The sequence below is a fragment of the Meleagris gallopavo genome, chromosome 14, assembly GCF_000146605.3.
Source record: "Meleagris gallopavo isolate NT-WF06-2002-E0010 breed Aviagen turkey brand Nicholas breeding stock chromosome 14, Turkey_5.1, whole genome shotgun sequence".
Lineage (NCBI taxonomy): Eukaryota > Metazoa > Chordata > Aves > Galliformes > Phasianidae > Meleagris > Meleagris gallopavo.
In genome coordinates this window covers 2,029,505-2,055,854 of record NC_015024.2, presented here as the reverse complement: position 1 = coordinate 2,055,854, position 26,350 = coordinate 2,029,505, and the positions used below count along the sequence as shown (strand labels likewise).

The 26,350-nt window shown below is 47.2% G+C and overlaps 1 protein-coding gene across 2 annotated transcripts in view; it reads left to right on the top strand.

The window, feature by feature from the left end:
- The first annotated feature begins 7,246 nt into the window (after positions 1-7,246).
- RAD54L2 (RAD54 like 2) overlaps positions 7,247-26,350 on the top strand; it is a 43,370-nt gene continuing 24,266 nt past the window's right edge. The window contains exons 1-2 of one of the 2 annotated variants that reach the window (XM_010718324.3): positions 7,247-7,270; positions 14,877-15,080. In XM_010718324.3, coding sequence (XP_010716626.1) covers positions 14,933-15,080 — 148 coding nt within the window. In that variant the 5' untranslated portion in view covers positions 7,247-7,270; positions 14,877-14,932. Of the gene's footprint in view, positions 7,271-14,876; positions 15,081-24,442; positions 24,825-26,350 lie in introns of those variants that run through there. The other variant, XM_010718325.3, reaches the window with a different exon arrangement.

Here is a 26,350-nt window from a genome sequence, read left to right as displayed (position 1 = left end):
GGGCCCGGCTGGCTCGGGGCTGGCTCCCTCGCTTCCTCCATTGATCCGCCTCGGGATCGCTCCCGCTGCTTGTGGTCTGAGCGCTCCCGGCTGCGGCACCGGATACGTTCCCCCCGATTCCCACGTCTGCTCCTCCGTCCGTCTGTCCGAAACGAGGGCTTCCAAAGTTCTCGGCCGGGGCTGTCTGTGTGCAGCTGTGGAATCTTTGTCGCTGAAAAAGTCTTTAAAGGACGGGAGCTCTTTTTATGCTGACGAGGTGTTAGCGAGCACCTCTGCTCGTCTTTGTAATCTTGTCTTATTGTAACGCTGGGTTTTCTCAGTTACCCAAGTGCTGTGCTTGGCGAATACTCGTTCAGCCCGTGGGATCTGAGCCAGAGGTTCCGTCTCTCCCCGGCTCCAGGAGTGGGCCGTAGAGCCCTCTGTCTGCTTCGATGCAAAGTCAATTAGTTCAGAATAAACAGCCTTTGTTTTGGCAGTGCTGCTCTAGGGGCAGTAGCGTCCAGCAGAGGGATGAAAACAAAACAGCCTGCTCTGCCCATGCTGGGCATCTGAGCGAGCTCTGACATGGTCTCTGTTTGTTTAGTGAGGGGTGCTTTCTTTCCCGGGTATGAAGGTATATATTTTAAGTACACAGAGTGAACAGTGCAGCTTTTTATTTCTTGATCCTCTCAGCACCAGCATGAGGGGCTTGTTTGTTAATGGAGGGTGCTGAATGTGAGATTCTTAAGGAAAACACGGTTGCCGTTTTAAGGAAGAGCTGATGTGGATGTAGTGTGCAATCTTTTCTGTCTCTGACCAAATACCACCTTTTCCACTGATATCAATTGAGTGTTTAGCCCCTGGTGCTCCCCTTGTTCTACACCTCAGTTATCAGTAACTTCTGTGTCTCACTAATCTGTCCAAATTCCAGTTTTGGTACTGGAGAGTAGTGCAGCTCCTTAGCTGGAACATGGTGTGCTCTGAGGAGAACAGAACCATGTGCTTTCTGCCTTGGTGAAGATCTGATCAAAAAATTGTAGTAGGCTGTGATAGCACTTTCTGGAATCCGAGTTGGTGTCATGGTGTTAATCCTGGCCAGGAGGGACTGCAGGTGTGCACAGCCCAGCCTGCCACTCCACGCACACCAGCAGTGGGTTCAGCTTTTCTTTCTTCCCTCAGAGCTAAAACCACCTGAAGACAAAGATTTGTCTCTGTGCCCCTGCTCCAGGTTGTGACAGACCTGGCAGGGATCAGCCTTTCCTTGAGGTCAGGTCACAACCTCTGCTGCTGCAGTTGGACCACTGCTTTGTGTTCTTCTGCATGCAGCCCCAGTGCTCACACCTCTCCTCCCATAGCAGTGCCTCTGACCTGAATGTATGGAGAGCCCCACTGAACTCTCTCTTTGCTGTTCCGGGGCGTGAAAGCTGCCCGTGATGTTCCCAAGAGAGGTGAAAGGAAGGGATGGCTCCTCATGATCGGGCTGTGCTCCTGCTGATGGAGCCAAGCATGCTGTTAACCCACGTCGCTGCCAGGGCGCACTGCTGACTCACGTTCAGCGTGCTGCCCACCATTCATGCTGCTTTGTTTGTGTCCATGTGCGCGTGCATATGGAGGCACGTTGTATGCACATGGCTATTCAGCTCCAAAGAGAGCCTCAGTCATGCATGCACTTGTGCAGATAAACACGCATGCATCAAACAACATGTTTTGCACCTCTGAACGGCAGCTTGACTGTCCTTCCCCTCGGATTCCAGGGGGTGTTAGTGTGCAGGGGTATAGCAGCAGGTCATCCCTGGCTGGCCTGTCACCAGGACAGCCTGTGCTTTGATTTTCTCAAAATGGCATTGTTTCAAATGCTTCTGTGCAATGCGATCGGGTCACTGGGACAGGAGAAGGGAGTAGCTGTATGAGTACCGAGCAGTGTCTCATTCGACCGAGCACAAAGCTGGAATGGAAGCGTGTTGTGATAGAGAAGGTGTTTTCAAATAATGTTGTCCAAGGGTATGAATTAAATGGGATGTACTGCAGCAAGTAGCAGTGCTTCAATTGTCCTGCCTTTCAAGCAAGCAGCTCGTGCCTCCTCATTCTGAGTTGTTAGTGCTGGCTGATACTGTTGATAGTGCTGCACCTGCCAGCAGGTTAAGCACATCTGAAGTTGAAACAACACCTGGAAAACCAGGAATCATAGAATGGCTTGGGTTGAAAAGGACTATAATGATCATTTAGCTTAAACCCCTCTGCTGTGTGCAGGGTTGCCAACCAGCAGCCCAGGCTGCCCAGAGCCACATCCAGCCTGGCCTTGAATGCCTGCAGGGATGGGGCATCCACAGCCTCCTTGGGCAACCTGTTCCAGTGCCTCACCACCCCCTGTGTGAAAAACTTCCTCCTAAAGAAGGTGTGGAAAAACACGTTTTCAGCCACGTGGATCTAAGCTGTACCAAACTGTTGATTTGACGAATTCCTCAAAGCATGGAAAATAGGTTTTTAGAGCTCCTTGAAGGTCAGGCACACTATTGACTCAATTTCATGTCTGACGTTAAAGAGCAGAATGTCAGCTTAGTCCTGTGAGCGAGACTCATTCAGCGCTATTGTAATCATGGAGCAGCAGTAATAGTTTGAATTTTGTTCTTGCTCAGTCAGTGTGAATGCCCGACTTGGGGTCAGCCTGACACCTCCGAAAGCCTTGCGGTGATTTGAAGGCAGCCAGAACTGCCTCGAAGGGGGAAAATACAAAAGGTATGACACCACTTAGATGTGATAACGGCACTTTCAGCATGCTCACGTTGGCATGCAGGTAGTCAGGGCCGTGTTCCAGAGCTGCCATTCCGCAGGTGTGTCTATGAATTGAAGTGTGGAAACAGAGAAAGGATGAATGGATCTACGTCGGTGCAGCTCAGCATACCCACGGGCTTTCTGGTGTCACAGATACATCCAAACCTGTGCTGAATTACAAGGGCTTTGATGAAGGCCTAACATGCAAAGCAGTGCACGTTACGTAAGGAGAGACTTCAGAGAGGCACTGAACTTCTAAACACAATTAAAGATGCTTTGTAGTGTTTGGCATATAATAAATGGACGGCGTTACTCTGGCATTCTCAGTGGAGAGCTGACTTGATCTAATTAAGAAGGAACTGGAGCTCCACGAGGACAGAGTTGATTAACAGCCACAGCAGAACCCTTCCATTGCTCAGCCAGGTGGGTGATGGAGTGTCCAGTCTGCAGGGCCAGCTGGGGCTGGGAAACCCCAGTTCTGCCTCATACATCCTTTTCTCCGCAATGGAAATTCTTCTCTAAGCTTTTTGCTTGTGAAGAAAACTTTTATTTATTTATTTATTTATTTATTTTGGAGTTATTGAATCTGAAATAAGCAGGTTGTAAAAGCGTGTTCATTCAATGCAGATTGCTTGAGCTGTGTGGCACCCAAAGGCCAATAGATTGAAACAAAAAACCCCTATGGTCCTGACAAAGCTGGGAATGGGAACTGGGGATGGAGGTGCTCAGGCTTCTGAATCAGCCTGGAAAATGGGTATTAACCAGAAGGGATTTGCTTGAGGGCTGGTAGCAGGATTTGTTCAATAAGAGCAAAATAAAGGAAAGTGCTCCATGGCTGATGAGTACCCGTGCTCCAGAAGATCACAGCATTGTGATTAGAGCTCTTGTATCACATGTGTGTATATGTGGGCTTGCTGTGATGCTTATATGATGGAGCACCTCTCCTGTGAGGAAAGGTTGAGGGAACTGGGCTTGTTTGGCTTGGAGAAGAGAAGGCTTAAGGGAGACCTCATTGTGGCCTTCCAGTACTTGAAGGGAGCACAGAAACAGGAGGAGGAATGGCTGTTTATGAGGGTGGATAGTGATAGGACAAGGGGGAATGGTGTTAAGCTGAGACAGGGGAGGTTTAGGTTGAAGTTTTTCAGCCAGAGGGTGGTGAGGCACTGGAACAGGTTGCCCAAGGAGGCTGTGGATGCCCCATCCCTGCAGGCATTCAAGGCCAGGCTGGATGTGGCCTCTGGGCAGCCTGGGCAGCTGGTTGGCATGCGCATAGCAGGGGGTTGAAATGAGATGATCATTGTGGTCCTTTTCAACCCAGGGCATTCTGTGATGCTGTGCTATCCCCATTCCTCTCCTGAGGAGAGGTGTTGCCTCAGCCTAAAAGATCAGGCTTTGTGTGCGATTGGTGTCACACACCTGCACCCACAGTGAGTAGACGTGGCAGACAGTATGAATGGAGGGTTGTTGAGGGATTTCTCTTACGTCTAGCGCTTTGCAATATTGTCATATATGATTCAAATGAAGAAAAAGGCAGAGATTCAAACAATCATAGAATGGTTTGGGTTGGAAGGAACCTTTGAGATCATGTAGTTCCAACCCCCTGCTGTAGGCAGGGACACCTCCCACTAGACCAGGTTGTTCACAGCCCCATCCAGCCTGGTATTGAGTGCTTCCAGAGAGGGGACATTCACAACTTCACTTGGCAACCTTTTCCAGTGTTTCACCACCCTCACAGTAAAGAATTTCTTCCTAATATCTAGTCTAAATCTACCCTCTTCCAGTTTAAAACCGTTTTCCCTCATCCTGTCTCTAGTTGTCCTCACAAAAACTCTTTCCTGTAGGCCCCCTTCAGGTCCTGGAAGGCAGCTATAAGGTCTGCTCAGGGCCTTCTCCTTTCCAGGCTGAATAGCTCAGCTCTCTCAACCTGTCCCCAAAGGGGAGGTGCTCCTGTCCTACTGGGAGAAGTCTCCCTCTGAGTGCATTTCCCCAGCAGAAGCTGCTTGCACGCCACTGCTACTCATACTGTAGTGTTAGGAAGGCAGAGAAGTTCTCACATTGGTTCTTTGCACTCTTGAGCCGTCCTGGGCAGCAGGGCTTGCAGATAAAGCCCTTCTATTGAGGGAAACTGTTTAGATGTTAATCTGAATTTCCTTGCCTTGAGGATGAAGTCTCTCGCTGCCCTCACAGTCATCTCATTTGACACATTTTGCTGACAAAAAGAAGCCTGTAAAGGAGCCAGAAGTTGTTCTAAATGAACAGCTCCTTTACTTGCAGCCTTACAGTGGGAGAAGGAAGTTTAAGCTCAAGGCTTCTTCTTTTTCTCCTCCTAACCATTGGGAACAGGAATGGTTCTGAAAGCAATGGCTCTTGTATTTCTGAACCTGCTACTTTGCTCCTTCAGTTCTTAAATCTTTTAAGAGTATAAAATTTGTTAAAATACACTGTCTTGTGCTTTGAGTGGTGCCTGTAGTCTTTCAGGTCTTGCTGCTTTAACTGCAGCTGTTGTTATTGTGGAAGAATGCACCGCTAGTACTGCAGGAGAGGAGATGGGAATGAAAAGGCTGGATGTGGCTGTGAGCAACGTGGTCTGGTGGGAGGTGTCCCTGCCTACAGCAAGGGGTTTGCAACTACATCATCTTAAAGGTCCTTTCCAACCCAAGCCATTCTACAATTCCATGGTTTAACTAACTTAATAAGAAGAGTCCCAACTTCATCTTACAGAAAAGGGTCTTTTTGGCAAATAAAGGTGTTGGCTCTTGCCTTTATTTTTGACTGCCTTTAGATTTCACTAACTTAGATTTCATTAGCAAGGTTGTGTTGTGTTATGCGCTAGCCAACAGAAGCCCAAACTCAAGCCCTTTTTAGGCTTTTGGAACTCTTTCACAGGTTCTGAGTTTTGTTTTCTTTGTGGGTGGCTTTTTAATTGCTGTTTACTGCTGTAGGAAATCAAAATGCACAAGAGAAGAGGATGGGACAGAAAGGAAACAGTGTTTGGCTGTTCCTCTGAATTCCTATCTGTTTCATGCTGCTGTTGCCCAATACTCTGTCAGCTCCACCTCTTATTGTGTATGGCAGGGAAGCATGGGGGAGAGCAGAGTTAATCCTCCAAGGGTCTGGGGGTGGTTTTGGGTTGTGGGAAGGACTGTGGAACTGAGGAGGTAAAGATGCCAGTCTGTATGCTTCGTTTTGCTTTGATGTGCGTCCTCTCCCAGACTGGTGGCTTTCTCAGAGCTGCTGAGGAGACCTCTCTCTTCTCTCCTTACCCCCATATTCACTTGCCTGTGGCATTTAGTGTGAGGTTATAATGTATGGAAGGAGTTACCTATGGAACTGGAGAGCAGGAGTAGTTTTCTTTCGGGTTTCTGGAGCAACATCATTCCTAGCATAAGAAGAGCTGTGCTGCCTGGAGCACTTGGGGTGAAGCTTGGCAGCGGGTGAAACAAGCACAGAGTTTGCAGGGAACTTGAATGGAAGGCACTGCATACAGTATGGCCAGAATTCCATGGTGGCCCTTGGTTGTGTAGGATGGACTGGGGGCCTGCTGTTATGAGAGCTGAAGCAGAGAAAGCATCGTGTGTGAAGAGCCGTGGGTTTGAAGCGTGCAGTAAGGTGTAGGGTAGATTGAGATGGAAGCAGAAGTTTCTGAACAAGAATGAAATAAGATATTGATACCCCAAGGGAGATCTTGGGAAAAGGTTGATGTTCTAGGGCAGCCCAGGAGTATCTACTTATCTCAGGTGTAATTATGCAGAACACAAAAACAAAGGCTGAGAGTTGAAGGAAGTGGTTTTCCTTCATTCAGATACTAAAAATTAGCCTCTGGTCTCAAGCTGAGGGCGTGATGGGCAAAGCACAGTCCTCTTTGTGAGGTTGTAGCAGTTACCCACTTGTTCTCTGCTGCAGGGATGGTGCAAGCTGCATCGCTTCCCTTTGTCCCCATACACAGGTCTGCCTCTCCTAGTCCTACAGCAGTGCTGGGGGAGAGGAGCTGCACTGCCCTGCAGGACCTTCTGGGCTGCCTGCAGTCCCCTGGCTCAGGACAGTTGAGCTGCCTGCTCCCTGGAATAGAGCTTTATCCCTTCTTTGCCCCTTTAATGCTAGTACCTGCATTGAATTGCTCTGACCTGTTGATAGAAGCAATCATTAAATACTTTAAATCATTAAGGACTTACATGAGGAGGTCTGTTGGTAGTTTACTTTGTGATTGGGGTGGTTAAGAGCATTTGCTGTGTCACTCGTTGATGGGGTGAGCATAGGATTTTTGTTGCCATACCATATTATTCCGGTTTATTTATGCTTATTGTTTATTGCTTGCATCAGTGGATGTCGAAAGCAAAAGAAACAGCATTTGTAGTGTAACATAATTGTCCGGAGATTTGGATGACTCTTGCACTGTGAGTGCTTACCACTGGGGTGAAACACTTCTGCTTTGCAGGAGCGGTGTGGGAGCTGTGAATTCCTTCCTTGGAAGAAGTGCTGGGGTACAGAGAGCCTTGGTGCAGCTAAGTGCAGCTACCAGGTACAGGATGAGGGGGGTTGGCAGGGCCTGTTGGGCTGCAGATTTCTTCCACAAGGCTTGGGATGTTTTCTTAAACTTAGTTCTTTTTAGAGTGACATCATCAGTTGGGCTTCAAGTTTCTTGCCCGTAGGTATCAATAAATGGAGGGAGCTGGACCAAAAAATGAACCCTACAAAACTGCTGTAGGAAGTGTGTTACAAGCTCTAAACAGGGTAAAGCAATTTCCTTAATGAATTGCAAGGTAACCATTGCACGGAATGGAGAACGTCTGGAATGAAGCAGTGAGTGCTTTTGAGATAAAATCAAATATTTGGGGAAAAGCCGTTACCCCAGAGGAGGCTGTATCCAACTTTGTTCACATAATTGCTGGGATGTGATCTTGTTACCTCTGGAGGAGAGCTTCGTGGGCAAGCTGTGTGCTTTGGATTCCTTAATTATGTATTTTTTTTAAATTTTGGAAGCTATAAGGCAGCACACTGGGAGCTTTGCAGTAGCCAACCTGAAGCCAGGTCTGCTGTGCACGTCCTGTTCTCGAGGGAGCATGAGCAGGGAGGCCCTTACTGCTTGTTCTGAGCTTGTTTATGCTGCAAGGACAGTAGTTAACTGCTTGAAAGAAGTAAGACCCAGATAATGAGTAAATGAGCAGAGAACGGTGAGGGAATAGGTGATCTGCTTAATCATGTGGACTCTGAATTCTTTTTTCTGGCTCTCCCTTGAAAAAGAAACAACCCGGTTGTTTAGAGGTGCCTTTTCTTTCCTCCACTACTTGCCACGGCACTCATAAAAAAACACAGAAGAGAACATCTTATATTTCAACTAAATCAATGCTTCTGGTCAGCAAAATGCCTCTTTTAACGGGGTGAGGTACAAAGCTGTTATCCCCTGCTGTTAGTGTGCAACCTCTGTGTGAATCCATATGCTATCATTGCCATGAGCAGGTGCAGCCTCTTGACAGACTTCAGTTTCTGCCATTTGCCTTTAATAAAGAGGGAGTAGGAATTAAATTCAGTGAGTTTTACAGTGTTGCCAGTCAATCTGCTCTGGAAGTGCCCCATCACCATTTTCGGTTGTACCCAAATGTCCATCAAGAGGAAAGGGTCACTGCTCAAATGTCAGGGTTCTGCCCAGTGAATGATGACCAAGAATTCCTACCATTTGCCAAATGAGTAGTTTGAGGGAAATGAGTTTGCAGCCTTGATTCGGTCACTAATTAATAACTCGTTAGTGAGGAAAAATAAAAGTGAGACAAGATATTCTCCTCCCAGTACATTTCAGGGGTTATCAGCGGGTGGGCGTGAGGCTGCTAGGCTGTAGTGTCCCTCTGCAGCACCACTCAGTGAGCTTCCGTGGATGAAGTGAGGGCTTGGAAAAGCCCCTTGACTGAGACCTGTGCTTCTTGGAAGAAGCAATACACTAAAGGTATTTTCTCCCAAGGTCACAGGTGGATGCTGTGCATTTTGGAACAATGTTTGGGCTGAATTTGGTGTGAATGTCTGTACAGCAGTGTCTTTTCAGCGCCAGCCAGAGCTACAAAAGACATTTCTAGCATTTATCAGCATTAAGTCATTTTATGAGCTTGACGGATAGCAGCACTTTTACTCCTTCGGAGCTGTGTCCAGTAGCCAGCAGCTACTTGTGTACAGCACTGTCGTGGTGCTCATTTACCAGAGTCCCTTTTCAATTGAGCCTTCCTGTCATAGCGTTGGATATACCTTTGTTCATAAGGGTAATTAATGTTTAACATCTGTTGGGAGTGGGCACTTGTCACTTTTACCAATATGGTGCGGTGACTCCCAGGTCATCTTTGTGTTAGCAGTATTTGTGAGGCTCTTTTGCCAAACTTGTTTGGCTTTTAAGGCTCTACTGAAAGGAAGTTCAAGTGTGTAGAGTCATATACTCAAAATTTGGAGGTAAGCAAGTGGCAAATCTGTGGCTAAGGACAAAAGCATGGAAGGCTCTTTCATCCAGTTGGTTGCAAGCAGGAGGGAAACAGATGCTAGGTTGGGTTTGTGCAGGGTAGGAAGGTATCTGTGTGACTGATTTATTTTGATATGTTCAGTGGGAAGGGTGAAGATGAAAGTTTTTGGTAACCTTGATCTCAGAACCGGCAGAAAAGTGCCCTTTGTGAGTGGCACTAACTGTAAATCCTCCAGGCCGTCTGCCAGCAGGACGTTCTGTTGGAAGGAATGGCTCTGGAAGAAACCCATGCTGCTGACAGTTCTGAATCCTCTAATGGATTTTTAATCTGCAGTGGTAGCCAGTAAAAATAAGTTTGCTGTCTGATTGCTTTGCAGACAGGAGCATTTTGGGTCTGCCATATGCTTATTGTCATCTTTATTTCATGAGAGCTCAAAACTGTGTATTTCCATTCCTTCCTGCTTTGAGAGTTTTTCTTTTTTTGCTTGTGTTGGACTTACTTTGGTAAACTGTAGGTGGCATAAGTAATACTTTGTAATGATTGTTGGAGGTGGGGCTGGGAATGAAGAGGGACAAACGTGTTTTGAAGTCTTTTTCTAAAAACTGCTTAAACCAGAAACCCAGTTTTGAGTCCAGTGCTGGAGAGGAAGAAGGATGAGGCATGGAAACGAGTTCCCAGCCCTCTGCAAGCTCAGCGGTGAACTGCTGAGAGCTGAGCACAGGCAGGGTTGGGTTGTGGTTTGCTCTGGGTAGTGGTGTGCAGTGGGACTGGCATCTGCCTCAGGGGGGCTGCTGGTTGCCCTGGACCACCGGTGATGGGAACACATTTCCTGAGCGGAGACACAGTCACAGACAGACAGTGAATCATTCCCCAGTAATGAAGTGTGCTTCTCTGCTGGGCAAAAAAAAGAATGTGTGGGTGGGGCGGTGCTGAGAAAGTGGAATAGATCACTCGGCCTTTCAGCATTGAGAAAACATGCAGTTTTCCTCATTCTGAAGGAAGAAAACATTGCTTCTGAGCTGTGTCAGGCTCTTTCCCTGGGTCACTCTTCAAGTAGGTGAGCCATAATGTTGTCATATCACAACATCCAGAGCCATAGATTGACTTTGTAGAGTGGCAGTGACTGAGCTTTCTTTGAGAAGGGATTAGCTCTTTGCCTTCCCTGCTCTGTTCCGCTGCTGTAATTTATTACATAACTTCTTTACCACTTATGTGTAATAAGAGCCTAAACTCCTAGAGGGGTCTTTCTATAGTCTGGACCTTCCTTGCTTGTCAAAATTGGCCAACCTATTGCTACCTTTGTGTGTTCACAGAGACAAGGCTTTGGCATTACTTTCCCATCAGCTGACTTTTGAAATCTTGTCTCTTGGAATTCCAGACTGGGCGGTCCTTCATGCTAGTTCATCCAGGTTCATCTTTTCTGTGCAATGAATTTGGAATCATGGTGTGCCACATCCCTCTGTTGAGTCTTCTCAGTCTTTGCTCAGGATGTTGTTCCTTTCTTCGGTGCTGATTGGCTTCTGTAGCTGTAGGTGCTATGGGCAAAGCATGTAAAAGCTGACTTGCAAGTAGCTTTTATACTGAAATGCTGTTTGCTTTGGAAATAAAACCGTGATCTTTAAACTGAGACAGGGGAGATTTAAGTTAGATATCAGGAGGAAGTTTTTCAGCCAGAGGGTGGTGAGGCACTGGAACAGGTTGCCCAAGGAGGCTGTGGATGCCCCATCCCTGCAGGCATTCAAGGCCAGGCTGGATGTGGCTCTGGGCTCTGTCTGCTGGTTGGTGACCCTGCACTTAGCAGGGGGTTGGAACTGGATGAGCACTGTGGTCCTTTTCAACCCAGGCCATTCTGTGATCTGGAGAGGGATGTTTCCTGTTCCTAACCTTTCTTTTAGGAAGGATCAGAAATGCCATCTATACGGACACTGACAGTGCTGAAAATATGAAGGGTGATTCTGTGAAATAAGAATTTTTTACTCAGTTATGATGTTAACACAGAGAAATATTAGTAATTGTTAGGACTGATCACTGCTGCTTACCTCAGACGGTCTGGGGTTTTCTGGGGTGCAGCACTAAGCACTCCCCTCCATAGGGCGGTTAGCTGGGGTGAGCATTTCCTCTCCCCAGGAGTTTTGAAGGAGTTTATTTTTAGGAAGCCAATATCAACTTTAGAGTAACTAAATAATTTTTTTTTTAACTAAATGCAATCAACCTTTTTGTAGCAAATAGTTCTCCATACATGCATATGTACAAATAGAGCTTGCTGCTTCATTCTGCCTTTGTTCCAGTGCTCCTTCTGAAGTCCGTGTGGAAGTGAGCAGTGCCATCTCCTGAAGAATGTCCCTTTTATTTCTTCCAGGGCTGCCAGAAGCTGGCCCTGCCGTGTGTCCGCAGCCCGGAGCAGTGGCTGGCAGGGACTGTGCCACCAGCCCGTGTTGTGTAATGCCAGCCTGTCTCGTTGGGGATGGTGGTGAGAGCAGCCTTATGTAATGCTCATTGTCACATTCCCATTCCAGTACTGTCGTGTCAGCAGAAGGGAAGGATTAGCTCTCCCTTTTCTTTGTCTCTTCTTTTTTTCCCTGCTTTCTCCCACCCTTTCTCGAGAGAGGCTTTTGTTGTCGGGGAACATGCGGTTTCGTGCTGAGTTCAGCATCACCGTGCTTTGCAGGAAGGAAGATTTTATCCTAGAGGGCAAGACTTGCAGGTCTCCCCAAACTGACGGGTGGGAGAGTTTTCTAAGACATTGTTTCTCTCAGTTTCTGCTTCCCATAAATCACAGTGGGCTCGCATCAAATGTGGATTCAGGCCGGGTGTGCCACACGGGTGGGAGAGGGGCACCTGCCATCCCCTGTGCGGTGGTCTGCACCGAGCAGATGCCCTCCTCTTTGTGATTCTACAGCTCCTTGCCTTTCTTTGCTGTTACTGAGTTCCATTGCAGTTTGAACAAGAGGAAAAGGAGAATTGCTTTCTTCCTTTCCAGCGAGCAGTGTGTGGCCACCAGGCATCTGTGAGTCACAGCTGAGAACTCAATCGCTGCAAAGGGGAAGGGGCTGTAATCAAAGTAATCATCTGAGGATGGCTTTACATCCAGTTTGGTTCAAAAGTAAGTGAAATAATAAGAAAATGGATCTGCCAGGCTAATATTGGCCAGTAACGCTGCTGGCTCAGGTTTATTTCCTACTAGATTGCAGTGTTACTTGCAAACTGTTAAAAGGTTTTTAATCTTACACAATATGTTAAAATTACGCTGTTAGCGATCCATCTGTGTGCTTTATCTTTGGCTGAGGTCTGCCTAGGAAATACCCAAACTTTTCACCCAGAGGGTGGTGAGGCACTGGAACAGGTTGCCCAAGGAGGCTGTGGATGCCCCATCCCTGCAGGCATTCAAGGCCAGGCTGGATGTGGCTCTGGGCAGCCTGGGCTGCTGGTTGGCGACCTGCACATAGCAGGGGTTGGAAATGAGATGATGATTGTGGTCCTTTTCAACCCAGGCCATTCTATGAATCTGTGATTCAAACCTTGCTAGCACGTGACCCAGCAGAAAGATGAATTCCCCACCCCAAAGAGCCTAGGGCTGCTCCCAGTTTGAAGTGCTGATGTGCTCTGCGTGTGTAAGAGGAGTCTTAAGGCCAGAAACAATAAAAGAAAAAGAAAAAAGGAGGGAGGGAAGGGGAAATGGTTAATACCATAACATCTGACGGTGCAGCTGAAAGCAAAGAGCTTTATGCAATGCTGACTTTGAAATACCTGTTTTTATTAAACTGCCCGTGCAAATCCCTCTGCGACCTGCTGCTGTGCTCCATTCTGTGGCAGTCACCGCGGTGCCCACTGATGTCTTGGTTGCAAAACAGGCTTTGAGGGACAAATCTTGATGAGTCCCAGATACTGGCTGGAGGTTGGGGAGGTGAAGGAATCCTCTTTACTCCTCAGCACCACAGAGGTATTAGCGTTAAACCTTCCGTATTCCTCTCTCAGCTTCAGACAGAAGAAATGGTGCTTTTATTGCTGTGCAGAGAGGGAGAAACACCAAGAGGACAGGAGTGTGTCTGAACTCGTCAGCCTGTGAAGCTTCCTAGGCTGTAGCCGGGCCTCACTCATCGTCACTGCATTGCACTCACCACCCAAAGTGTTCTACCTTCAAAAGCAAAGCCCAAAAGCTGCTACATTATTTATATCTCTGCCAAAAGACGGGATATGGTGGATGAGAGAGGCTGTCTGGATCCTAATTTGATGTTCAGCTGATGCATGGCTTGGCTTCCTGGAGAGGGGTAAACACAACAGATCTTTTCTCCTCCCTGAATAAGGCAGAGGCTGTGTTCACACGTGGTATGCTGTAGGCATCGTGGGAATGGGTAATTCCCTTGAAATCCCAGGTAGCCAACAGAAATACACCAATGCAGCTCATCTCCTGAATGGCACAGGTAGGTTTGAGTACAACCCCGGCTGTTTCTAAGAGCAAAATGTTTGTTTTCCCTAGGGCTCTGTATCAGCTGCAAGGGGCACCAAAGCTTTTGAAAAGCAAAGCGAAACTGTTTTGAAACACGCATCAAATTTAGAAAACTTCTGATTGCTTCATGTCTGCAGTGCTTGTTTTGCACCACATGTGTAAGAGTGAGGACTTCAGCTGTCTGCCTGGTGGTGGAGTGCTACCAGGACCTCTTCCTATTTCAGAGTGAATCCCCCCAAAGCCTGCTCTTCCCTTGTGTTTATTTTCTTCTTTCTCAAACATGCTTTTCAGTGTTACTGAGAAGCTGATAGAGGCAAAGCAGAAACTGATTACTTCAGCTGGAATAATTGAGCATACGTGTCAGATTTGCAGCCTTGCTCCGGGAGCCTTGAGTTGTCTTTAACCTTCAGACTTCCAGCATCCTTTGCTTTACATTCCTTGTGATGCTTTCTTTATTTTCCTTTAAAGAGTGTATTTCTTCTCATTCACCCATGATAATTCTTTGTGCATGGAGGAGTACCCAGATAGGCATCACTGTCCAGAAGCAGCAATGTGTGATCTGGATAAACTTGTGACTCTGCAATTCCCACTAGTCCATCCCTCCTTTATGTTTGCTTTTCTTCTTGCCCCGTTTACAGAGGAGCATACAGCCTTTACAAATGGGATCCTGATTGTTTTCTGCCTGTGCTGTCATTGAGGTAACGCTGTCCCTGCTGTGGTGGCTGAGAGGTGGCTGCAGGCTGTGGGGAGCAGTGGGTATGGCTGGGACACGGGGTGCTTGCCACCTGTGTCCTGCAGTGATGCTTACAGTGCTCAGGGATCAGCGTAGCACAGCAGTGGGGAATTCTGAGTCCGATCCTTTTTTTCTTGTGCTTCTTGTCTGGACTGCAGCATTCTGAAATTGTTCACATAACGTATTTATTTTTGTATCTTTGTATGATCAGACATAAATACAGAGCCCTCCTGCTGCGTACGTGTCAAAGATACCAAGAAAGAGATGCTTTCTGAATGATTGGTTAGTATATCGATTCTAGAAGGCTGGGCCTGCACCGTGATACGTTGCCCATGGCATCTGCCTTCTACACAGGGTTTTGTGTGGTCTGATGTAACTATTATTTAAAAGATTACTAGGACATCCAGCCTTTTCCATGTGGTAGCAGTGCTAGCGTTTGGAGCTGCGCTGCTCGGAGGTTGGGATTTTCGGGGCTCCTTATTTACCTCTTTGTTTTCTGTTGTCACAGGGCTGCCTCACGGTGGAACATGAGCAGGTAATGCACAAGGAGCACCGCTGGGAGTCATGTCAGACGAGTCAATCTCAGGGAGTGATCCGGACCTGGACCCGGACTTGGAGCAGGAGGATATGGAAGAGGAGGAGGAGGAAGATGAGGAGGCGATGGAGGAGGACAATGATGGGGATGATGAGGAGGACTTACTTGATGAGAATGGTAAGTGAATGGGGTAGTGAATCTATGCGTACTTCTGTTACACAAAGTTGGTGTTGCTAAATTTGGTGAGTGACGTCTTGGTAGGTAGTGCAAGGGATAGGATTTGTCTGGGGACTGGTAGGGGGACCTGCATATCTGGGTGGTTAGTTTAAGTTGGGATTTGATGTAGGTCTTCTGGCCCAGAGAATCTTCTTACAGGCTATGCTTGTAGCTCGTAAGGAGGTTGGAATTTTTTAAACGGCTGTGTGTTCTAGGAAAGCAGTTATCTAAAGATATGGATACATCACTTTACAATTCCCTGTGTTATTAAGAGGATCTAGGAAAATTAAATATGTTTACATCATGCTTTTTGCCCACAAGTAAACAATTGAATGAATGTTCTTGGCAATTATCCCATCTTCATCAACAGGGAGCTGTTCTTTTCTGACAGCGTGCAGCGTTTCTTCACTATATGAAGAATGGCAACGCTGGCAAAGTTGTCACCTTCTGTGCTCACGTAGTTGTAGTGGCCCCAGTATCATCTTCAGTTGGGACCAGTATAGCTGTTTGTGGACCTCTGCTCTGGAAAGTATCTTTTAAGCAAGGTTGGGTTCTGTTCATGACGTGATCTCAGAAGTGTTTGGTGGTTGGGCATGTAGCAGTGCGTGGCTGGTGGGAATTCCATGTTTTTGCCACCAACTCCTTGTGTCATTAAACCATGGCCCAACCCTGTGGGCGTGCCACTATATTCTTGATGATCAATCTTCAGTTATTTCAATTGTGATTTAAATTCAGAGTGCACAGGCTTTTAAATGTACTATTGAGCATAGGCCTCGTTTTCTTAGCATAGAATATGTTAAATACAGGTACTACTGTCTTGTCCCAGTTCCAAAAATATTATTGGTTTTTAAGTATTTTGTCCTTGAGTCTTTTTATTCCTTCTTGCCACTTGAAGATGCTCTTGTGATTTAAAATATTGAGAAAAGGTTTGTACAAATGAATTTTATATACTCTGTTTTTTGTCACATGGTGACTTTCTCATGAGAAATCAGCAGTGGAAGTGTTAATTGTGGTAAGAAACGAGGTGATTGCAGGGCTGCAGATGGCTCAGAGGCTGGCAGTGACCTTGTCACTTCATTCACAGGAGCATGCACCCAGCAGAGCCTGAGGAGCTGTGACATTTTAGAAACACTTCTATTAGCAGAGGAGTGGCTCTGTTTAATGTCCACCAGAATACTATATGCCATGCTTGTATTTTATATTCCTTCAGTGACTGACAAAACAATGGAAATAATGAGGGGTAAAAGGAGTTTGCATAGTGATAATGCAAAGTGTTTTTGAATTTATTTATTAGGTAAAGGAGAAAACTACCAAGCGCAGTCTGAGCAAAGCTAGATTGCCTCTGAGATTTCGTATTTTTTCAGCTTTAATTTTGCCTGACAGAATGTTAGGATGCTGTTATCTGGATTGTGAAGTATAGCTAACTTCAAATTTAAGAGGATCACTTTGTGGACATGGTACTAAGGAACGTGGTTTAGTGATGGGCCTTGGTAGGTCGGATCGGTGGTTGGACTTGTTGATCTCACAAGTCTTTCACAACTAAGGGATTCTGTGATTGTTTTATTTTGTGTGTCTGTAGTCCTCTTTGTGTAGTTGACCCTTGTTCATCAAAATCCTCCTGAGAGCAGTTACATGTATTGCTAGGCAGGAAGGAAGTAGTCTATGTTTATACCATGAAACTTGGAAAAGTCTTGGTTTTAATAATTTCTGTTAAAGCTTTGTTCTCCCTGTTCCCAGCAGTGCTGTTCTCCTCCCTCCTGGTTTTGTGGTTATACTGTAGATGTCCCATGAGGGACCCTGGGGGAATCCTTCCCCTGTGGGGTGGCTCTTGCACATTTCAAGCAGTGAAAGATTTAACAGATTAATAGTTTTTCCCAGTTACTTCCTTGGAAGGGCACCAGGTTGCATATATGTTTTCCCCAAACTGAAAATGATTACTTGTTTTAAATAGTAGTGATGCAACAATTATAAAACTAATAATTTTACAGTTGTCTTGCAAAATAATGACTGCATGGAGGGTTTGAATGACTCTTATTATAATGCTCTGCTATTCCCTCTTTCTGAATATCTTCTAATTATTCTGGAAATCATTATCTCTTACTCATACATGTTGCTGTCTTTCTGCTATTAATAGTCATGGCAGGTTGGTCGTGTTCTTGCCTCAGAAAATACGGGTTAAACTACTTTTTTTTTTTTAAATTATATTTCAAAGGAAAAATTGTTAAGAGCTGATTGTTTCAGGTGTCTGAAAAGAGCCTTAAGTGCAGGCATTTGGATGCTGTTCTCGCAACTCTGGCTGTGTTTGCATTGCAAGGTGTGTGGTACAGCAGATGGGGATTGAAGTCAGTGCTCCTGGAGTACAGCAACAGACAGCTTTCCAGTGTCACCCTATTACTGCAGTTCTTAATATACAGATATACCAGACCAGGCAGCACCAAATAATAGCATACTAGATGCTCCGGCTGGGATATTGCAATATTCACACCATTAGCTTTGTCTCCTCCCTCTGTTGCCGGCTGTCCCATCCTGTCCCATGCCCTCTTCCTTTCCCCAGGCCTCTGTGGCACCCACATTTGACCAACAGAGGGCAGGAGGAGGCAGAGGCGGTCTGCACTCCTTCCCACCTCAGAAGAATCGCCTCTTCCTTCCTTGCTGAAGGGCTGGTGCAGAATGTACTGCCCTGCCTAGGGGCGTGAGGAGGGGAATGAAGCAGAGACACAGTTGGTGCTGATATAGAGCGCACTCCATGCTCTTTGGAGGGTGAAGGCACTGGCATCTCCTCTTGAGAGAAGACCAGAGGGACTGGATCCACATGGAAGGTTGGTGAAGGTGAAAGAAAGAGACCCTCTTCCTCATTCAAACCCCTTAAAACCACTCGGCTCTGCCTGTCACGTTCAATAATGTCACAGCTTCAGATAGAGTCACCTCTTATTTGTGGAGTGTGCTCCAGAATGCGTCTCTGTGTCTGCTTTCTGTTTGAACTTGGGCATGCCACTTGATAGTCATAGTTTTGGGTTTCCCAAGATGCCGAAGCAGGAGTACTTCACTTGAGAGACAGCCAAAGGTGAGGCAGGTTTGTAAAGGTCTTTGCTTTCCTTGGGCTCCTGCAAAAGGAATGCCTTTCTGGTTAAAAAGGTGCTGCTGTGCTTGGAATTTCTGCTTGGTCGTTGAGGAGTAAAAACACCTGCATAAAATTACAGCAAAAATGGATTTTGTTGAGCATGATGTTCCTTTGTGGCACTTTGGAGCTCATAGTCATGGTGTGTGCAGGAAGGGATACAATTGCACTGCAGGTGGAAGAAAAGAAAAGGAGCTACAATTAGAAAGTAACATACCTGCAGTTTTGCATGAATTTGGTGGTATTTTTATACGAGCAAATGGAGACAAGTCCCAGCAACCTGAATTCTTTTTGCCTTGACTGCACAACATGTTCTGCTGGGAAACACTGGTTCCCTTCCAGCCCAAGCTGTTCTGTGATCTGGAAAATTACCTTAAGGAATTGAATTTTAAACACAGCTGCACTGTGTGTACGTGTGCCAATGATGGGTACCCCTAGGTATGGATCCTGTAGTCTAATTGATAAACAACCAGTTGGGTACTGGGGGGAGCGATGGCTGATGTCATTCCATTCTTTTCCTTCTTGATGGACTTTCCTATCTCGTTTTGGTTACCTCTGAGTGGATGCAGCTCCCTCTGGAATCTGCCCACAGCTATTTGTAAGGAAGCTGGAAGTTTCTGTTTTGGGGAACCAAACCTCAACGGTGACATTGCTTGGCCCTGATCTGAGAAACCAAACCTGAATGTCCGTGTGCGCTTCGTTTTTAAACAACCGGGGGAGATTTTAGTACTGACAGTGACTTCTTGTAGGCTGTGTGCTGAACTAGAGGTTGGATGCATAGGGGAGGTGTGTGCCATCCCAGAGAGGTACAGAAGTAATTGCCACGTGCAAAACAATCAGCTTGTGAACTACTATCCTGCATACTGGTGTGGTTCTGAACCTTATGGAATTGTTATCAGAAACTGCATTACCTTATCAGTGGTTCTTATGGATGAGAACATTTGAATGTTTCATCATAAAGGTGTATGGCCCGTGGAGCAGCCCCACGGCAGCACTCGTGCCTCTGGCTGCAGGTGCTCCATGCATTCCTCTGGTGACTTGCTGTAACTAAAACTAAGCTTTTACTAATACTTTCTCACTCCCTGGAAGGGGCAGGAGCACCTCTGAGGTTGCTTTGTGTCTGCTAAGCGTGCACTCTCTGCCTCTGCAAGCCTTACATTTGAGAGTTAGGTTAATTTCCTAAGAGCCAGAAAGTTAGGAGCTGACTGTCCTCTGTTTCCACAATCCAGCTGAACAAAATACAAAAGATGTAATTGATATCAAAGGTGAAAAGGGGCTGGATACTGCCATTTGCAGTTTTAGCAATCCCAGCTAGTGAGTAATGCAGAGAGGTTACGCTGAAACCTCAGGGAAGGTTTCCTGTCCCAGGAAGGCAAAGTTCCACTGGCTTCTCTGGGAGCTTTGCTTCATTTTGGGAGCAGGGTTCCCATTGCTGCCTGTCTCCCAGCCCTGTGAGCTCTCAGCCAGGAGGAAGGATGCTGTGCGCTCAGCACAGAGCTTTGTGCCAGCTGCTGCCTCTTCCCCATCTCCTCTGCTCGCCCTCAGCAGGAGAAGCTCAGGTGGAAAGTGCCCGTGTCTCCTTGCCCCCTCGCAGGCTCTCTGACGGCAGCTGCCTTTTGGAGAGGGTGGCACTGAGTCTGGTGACATCAGAACGTTGCATAACCCTCCGGAATGACTTCGCTGCTTTAAAAGGAGGCGATGACGCCAGAGCCCTGCATCCTCCTGACCCGCCGGCTGCGTGCCGCTGCCTGATCCCGTCAGATGATGCTGTTAGGGCTCAGCGTGTGCTCCCTCCCACTTTCCATTCTCCTTCCCTTCGAGCTATTGCGTATGCGGGAGCACAAAATAGAAATGTTTCTGTGCCCACATCCGTGGCTTTGCGCTGCGTCTGTGGGGTTTTTTTAACCGCTCACCATGTGCTGAGTGCTCTTAAAGCTGCACAAGCATGGGAGCAGCACCTGGGCACAGGGTGTGGGTGAGCAAGCAGTTATTGGCTGAGCACAGAGTTACTCGAGGCTTCCTGGTGGGGCAGGAGGGTCCCACTGCTTCCTGCTTTTCTGATAGGCTTGGCAGTGTTTCGTTGGCTGCAGACGTGCTGTTTGGGAGGCAGAGGATCTCCAAGGAGGGTCAGCACTCTGGTCAGTCTTTGTACCTTTTCCCCATGTTATGTTTTCAGTGATCAACTTTGTACTGCGTTGCTGAGAGGTACCGTGCTCCGTCTGCAACTTCTGACAGCACGATGGAATCACAAGGAAGCCAATTAGCAAATCTGTGCTGCGGTATTTTCCCTCTTGAACAAGTGAAGGAATGGCAGAGTCGCTTTGCCAAGGTCGCATGGTAAAGCCACACTGAAAATCCCCTGCCTTGCATTTTATGCAATACTCCCTTTATTTTCAGATGTAGCAGGCAGGGAGAAACACTTCTCTGTTTGTTCTGTGTTGGAGTTTAAACTATGCAAGCAAGCAGTCACTTTCTTTTTTTCTTATAATTTATCTGGCGTGGTACTGCTTTTAATGACTGGCTCAATAAAACTTGTGTAGCTGTCTGTTGCTTAAACACTGTTGTTGGCCAAGAAGTGGCAGCAGATTTGGAAGGAGAAGGAACTGTTTTAATTAACCGACATCTGTTCTTTGGATTTTGAAACAGAGCATCACGTTGCAGTTATTAGCTCAATTTTCTTTTGTTGCTCTAGGCTTTGTAGAAACCTGCAGCAGTGAACTTCCACCAGCGGCCATCATCATTCAACTCAAAGTTTTTCGGTGCAGTACTCAGCAGTTCGTGCTACAGATGTTGAGAATGTCTTATGTTTTCTTCAGCTTACAGTTCAGTCAGTGAGCAGAGAAAAATCTCTGAGTAGGAGTACAAAGGCTTTATTTCTCATTTACAAATATGCAAACAGGAATGATGCATCAGAAAGCTGCAAGGTAAAATCTTTTGGGGTTAGGTGAAAAAATTGCTAGTCTCTGTCAAAACAAAGTTAAAACAGCTGTAAGATAATCATTGTGCATGTAAAATAAAGTATTGAAAGTAGTTTTGAAGTGACACTTTGTGTACTTTCAGTTGGGATTCATGTTAACGTTGGGCTTGGAATGAAGGATAACGTGGAAATGGAATGAAGGTGTACAAAATCCCCTTGTTACAGTGCACAGTGCCATCTGCAGCAGCAGCAATGTAGGAAGAGATGTGAATCAGTTTCTTGAGTGTAAGTAGAAGACAAATGCTAGGATTGTATCTCAGTGGGCAGTGAGAAGCGTGTGAATGACAGGCTTTGATTGGCAGGATGATCAGTGTCTGTGATATGAATCCCTTCAGTCATTAGACAGGATGATATGCTCCTCATAGCTTCTTTGCTTCTCTACTTCAAACACTCTTTGAATCCTTGGGACTCAGGTCTGAAGCAGTACGTTTTGGTACAGTGATCCTCTGAAAAGCATTTGTGGAATGCACAGCTTCATCACTTCATGTCATTGATGATTACGTAGGTTTGCTCCTGAAGTAATGCCTCCTATTTATTTCCCTAGAAACTACGACTGATACGACGAGCACAGTAATGCTGTTTGATAGAGCCAACTCTCAGCTACAACATGCTATTTTTCAGCAGTCATCACCACCGTCTCTGTGTTTTGGTCAGTGATGAGCAAAAGCCTGCACACTCATAACAACCCACACCAGTGCAGGTGACGCAGTCTGGCTGTTGCCACTACTGAAACTGACCACCCAGCGCCTCGCTGTGCTCATGTCCACTGTTTGGTCTCCACAAACATTCAGCAAGTATCGATGAATGTCAGTGTGTGCCATTTTTTCTGCACAGAGGAACTCAGTGACCCACCTTTGCTTCCACACTTCCATGTCAGACGCCGTTTTCTCAGACTGCCCCTCTGCTGCCATCTCTTGTACAGCAACAACATGTCATGGAATAGAGGTGGGAAGGTTTAACCATATTGCCATCCCACCAACAGCCACCTCTGACACTGTGGGCAAACGGAATAAAATAGGATGCGTTCATTTTGGAGCAAGCACTGTAGATTTTTGTTGCATCATGTACAAACCCAAGCTGCCCCTCATGATTTAAGGATTTTCAGGTTTCTCGTGAAGAATGACCTTAGGTAGGAACGACAATAAACCAAGATTTGTATGAATATAAATACAGTGAGACAATACAGATTGGATTTCACACCTTACAGCTCAATCCAAAACTGATTGTATTGATGAGTTTTCCGTAGTAACCTCAAAATATTCAGTGTTTTATTTTTTACAGTGCAACATGTAGTGGGAATGGTGGTGATGGGCTGATGGCTGGACTTGGAAAAAGATCTACAGATCTTTTCTAGCTGTAACGATTCTCTGGTTTACTAAGAAGCAAATGATTCAACTTCGGGTGATGTAGGAGAGGGAGCTTGTTGTTCTTCCTGGCAAGGCTAGCCTCATAGAAAGCTGTTCAGTAAATGGACTTAACAGTAAGGAGATGACCGACAGGGAGAAGGCTGTTTTGTGACCTGGCTGCTGCTGGCAGGTGTGGTTCAGGGCTGAAGGAATGTGTGCTTCCCACAGCAATGGCCTCACCAGTAGGGCTGCTATGTGTTGATAAGTTCCTTTCCATCTTGCACGGTAAGGTAAAAAGGAATTCCCTTTTTATTCCTTTGTAGTAAAGGACAGGTGCAGGTCACGTTTTCCATGACACGCTGAACTTCCATTTACCTTGTGCTTTGTGAGTGTAACAGACGTGCCTTGGGAAGCACCCAGCTGTATTTACACAAAAAGTTGCCTTTAAGTCTTGCTTCCTGGTTTCAGAAACCCACTGGTCGGATGCAAAGGTTGTGCTTGGTTACCCCTTCCAGCCCTACAGTGTCTGTATAAGGCCTGCTGCCAGGTCCTTGGCCATGTGCTTTTCTCAGTTGATTGGTCCCTCTTCTGCCCTTTGACAAACACAGTGTGTTCCTTTGTGCCAGAGTGCTTGAATTGGTGGCAAAGAGGAAAGCCTATCTGGGTAACAAGCCTCTTTTAAGCTACTTTTTTCTCTCTTTTTAACTAACTTCATGATCTTTTTCTTTGGTAAAATGTAGCCAGCTCTAGTTATGAAAATGGCATGTTGGGTTTTTTTAAAGACATATCCTGAAGCACTGTAGATATTTTGCTAGTAGCAAGCATTCTCTGTGCTCCACCGCCCTCTGAGTGGTGACTCTCACAAAAGGTGGTCTCATAACAAGGAGTGCCTGTGCTGTGCCATGGCTGCTTGCACACCTGTAGCCCAAGCAGGAGTTTGCCTGCTGGTTGTCCCAAGCAAAGAGCTGGCTTTGAGAGCGAGCTGCCTTCGTCACACTTCCAGCATCCCCAGGTTGAATTTGCTCCTGTCTGTGGCTCTGTTTGTGGAGGGACACACGAAGAAGTCAGTAGCTCTGAGGAGGACTGGGCAGGACCTACGGATCTTTGGGTTTTGGCCACAGCCCGGTGCAGATGGGTGGTGGGGAGGAAGGCATGGCACGCTCAGAGCTAAATGTGCCCCTGCAAATTCTGCTTGATCATTTCCTTATCAACTTGGAACTTTCTTTCCTAGCCCTTTCGCTGCACTGCGAGCGTTCTGCAGGCAGGCAGTGCTGTAGGAGTTACTGGTTCAGTGAGACCAATGGGATGCTCTTTTTCCCAGCTGTTGAGCAAACAGGTTCGAACCGCTCGGGTTTGGTTGTGCCGGTTCCTTGGAAACCAGCAGGCAGAGTGCAAGCAGTTCACCGTGCCACAGATACAGAGATTGTTGTCAGAGCAGAGGGCTGTACGCTGCTGCACCCCAGCCCCCCCTTGGTGCTGTGCAGCAGGGAAGCACAGCAGCAATCCATCCCTCCGGCCCCTGCCCAGACCGTCCTGTTGTCTGTTGGGATTCCCCTTGCGCGGGGCCCCGCCGGAGCCCTACGGTTATGTAAGGATTTTTATTTTATTCCCGGGCTCGATCCCTGCCACTAGTTGAACTGGATCGCGGGCTGTGTGAATGGGACCCGATCCCAGCGGCGCGCAGCCCCGCAGCACCAGCCGGGGGAGAGGAGCGAGCCGTCCCCGCGCTCACCCAGTGCACCTCCCTGCCGCCCTGCAAACCTCTTTTCCCAAGCACATCCCGCAGCCAAGTGGGCAGCGGAGCCCAGTGCAGCAGCAGCAGCTCCCCGGGGCAGGGCTGTGTTGCCTGACGCTCAGCCGGGGAGGAGACGGTGACAGTTTTTATTTAGGCTGAACACGAGGCGTATTTAACCAGTTATATAACAGTGACCCCGCTCCGCCTCGGCTGAGTTCAGGGAGGATGTCTGCATGCTGAGTCCCGGCTCGGTGGGTTCGTGCACCGGGAGCTATTTACCAAAGTTATTTTCAGAAACCTTAAGTACAGGTTTCCCCGCCTGTACCCTGGACTGCTTTATCAGGAGGCATTTCCCACTTGCCAGCCGAGCAGCCAGTGAGAGCGGATCTGGGGCTGCGGGCAGAGATAAGGAGTTGTTGGGAGTGCCTGGAAACTTTCATACAGAAGACCCTGAGCCCAGAATAGCTGCAGGCAGCAGTCAGCGCGCCGGGCAGCATGTTGCTCCTGGATGAGTCTCAGCAGTTCCCAGGTAGGACCCAGGGGTTTGGTTTCCTTCTGCTTTCCGTGCCCTCCTGCTTTCCTGCAGAGCACCCTCTGTGTGCTGGGAGCAGCAGTTTCCTGACTCTCAGGCAGCGATGGAAACAGTTGAATTTTCAGAGTCTTGCAGTGCTTGTTGCTTTGCCAGAGGGGATATGAGAAGGAAACTTTCCTTGTGCTTATAATTCTGAAGACCGAAGTGATGTGACATGCTGGGTCTGGCTGTTCTTGTTTCTGCTGTTGGATCACAGCACTGCAAAAGTAGTACTTAGCGAGCGAGGAGGCAGTTGTTGATCATCAGTACTGTTTTATATCAGCATAGTCTCCCCTACCCCCTCAGATCTGTGCATGCTTTCCCCAGCATCTCACCCCCATGAAGTGCCTGGTGCCTCGCTGGGCAGAGCTGGGCTGCCCACCCCTATCGCCTCCTTGGTGCCAGTGGGCTTAAGGGCTGCGTGGCTCCTTTTTCCTCCCTCCACCCATTGGAACACGCTGGTGAGACCCTCACACCAGTGCACACTTTGAGGATAGCTGCCCCTTGGGTTGGTTGCTGTGTGTCGAAAGAAAAAACTTTAGATTGGAAGAACTTTCTAAATGTGTAATGTAATGTGTTATTGTGAGGTCAGGTCCTTGCAGAAGCCACCTATCCCGGGGAGATACTGGTCCCAGCCCCGTTTGTTGTACAAGTTTGGGACACTGTGGTCTTCAAGAGGAGTTTTGATATAAATAAACCATGCAGTGTTTGTTGTCCATTAGTGGAGAGGTGTGGATTCTAGCAAAGAATGCATCTTTTCCTGCTTTCTCATCTCTCTGGTGGTGGTGGCAGGACAGGGAGGCCAGTTCTGGGAGAATGTCAGGTGAGAAGAGAAAGGAATTATGCTGCAAAGTAAGTTTGGATAAATGAATCTGGGTGAGACAAGTGGCTTATGTAACTCAGTCTGGATAATAGGTATATAAAGAGAAGAAGGGGGTGGGAGGGGAAGATGCTTTTGGAAGTGAGACTGTAGGTCATATGAACAGGGGGAGAACAGAAGGTTAGAGGCCCTTCAAATTTTTGGGGGAGTGGAGAGAGATTTTGACATAAGAGAGCAGTAGTGCAGATGAGCTGAGCCTTGGTTGTGCAGCATTGTGCTTGTCAAGTCAGAATGCCTGTGGTGAGGTGTGTCACAGCGTGCTGCCAATGGGAAAGTGTCTCTGTTTGAGGGAGCACTGTAACTGATGGGGAACAGCTGTGCATGGGCTGGTGGCTCTTGCTTAAGAAGAGCCCTATCCCCTCCACACAGACCCACATCCTCCTTTCTGACCAGCGGGGTAGCTGTAACGTGAGCAGCCCCAGGGCAAGACTGGTGCTTGCTGTCTTCAGTCTGCGGTGAGCTTTGGCGTGCTTTGGATAGGGGTGTCCTTGTGATGCTGTGTGAGTGCCCCGAACAACTTGGCAGCTCCTGGTCAGACCGCTGTAGCAGCACACAAAGCAGTGCTGGCATTCAGAAAGGACGAGCCAGAAACAGCTCGTTCTTT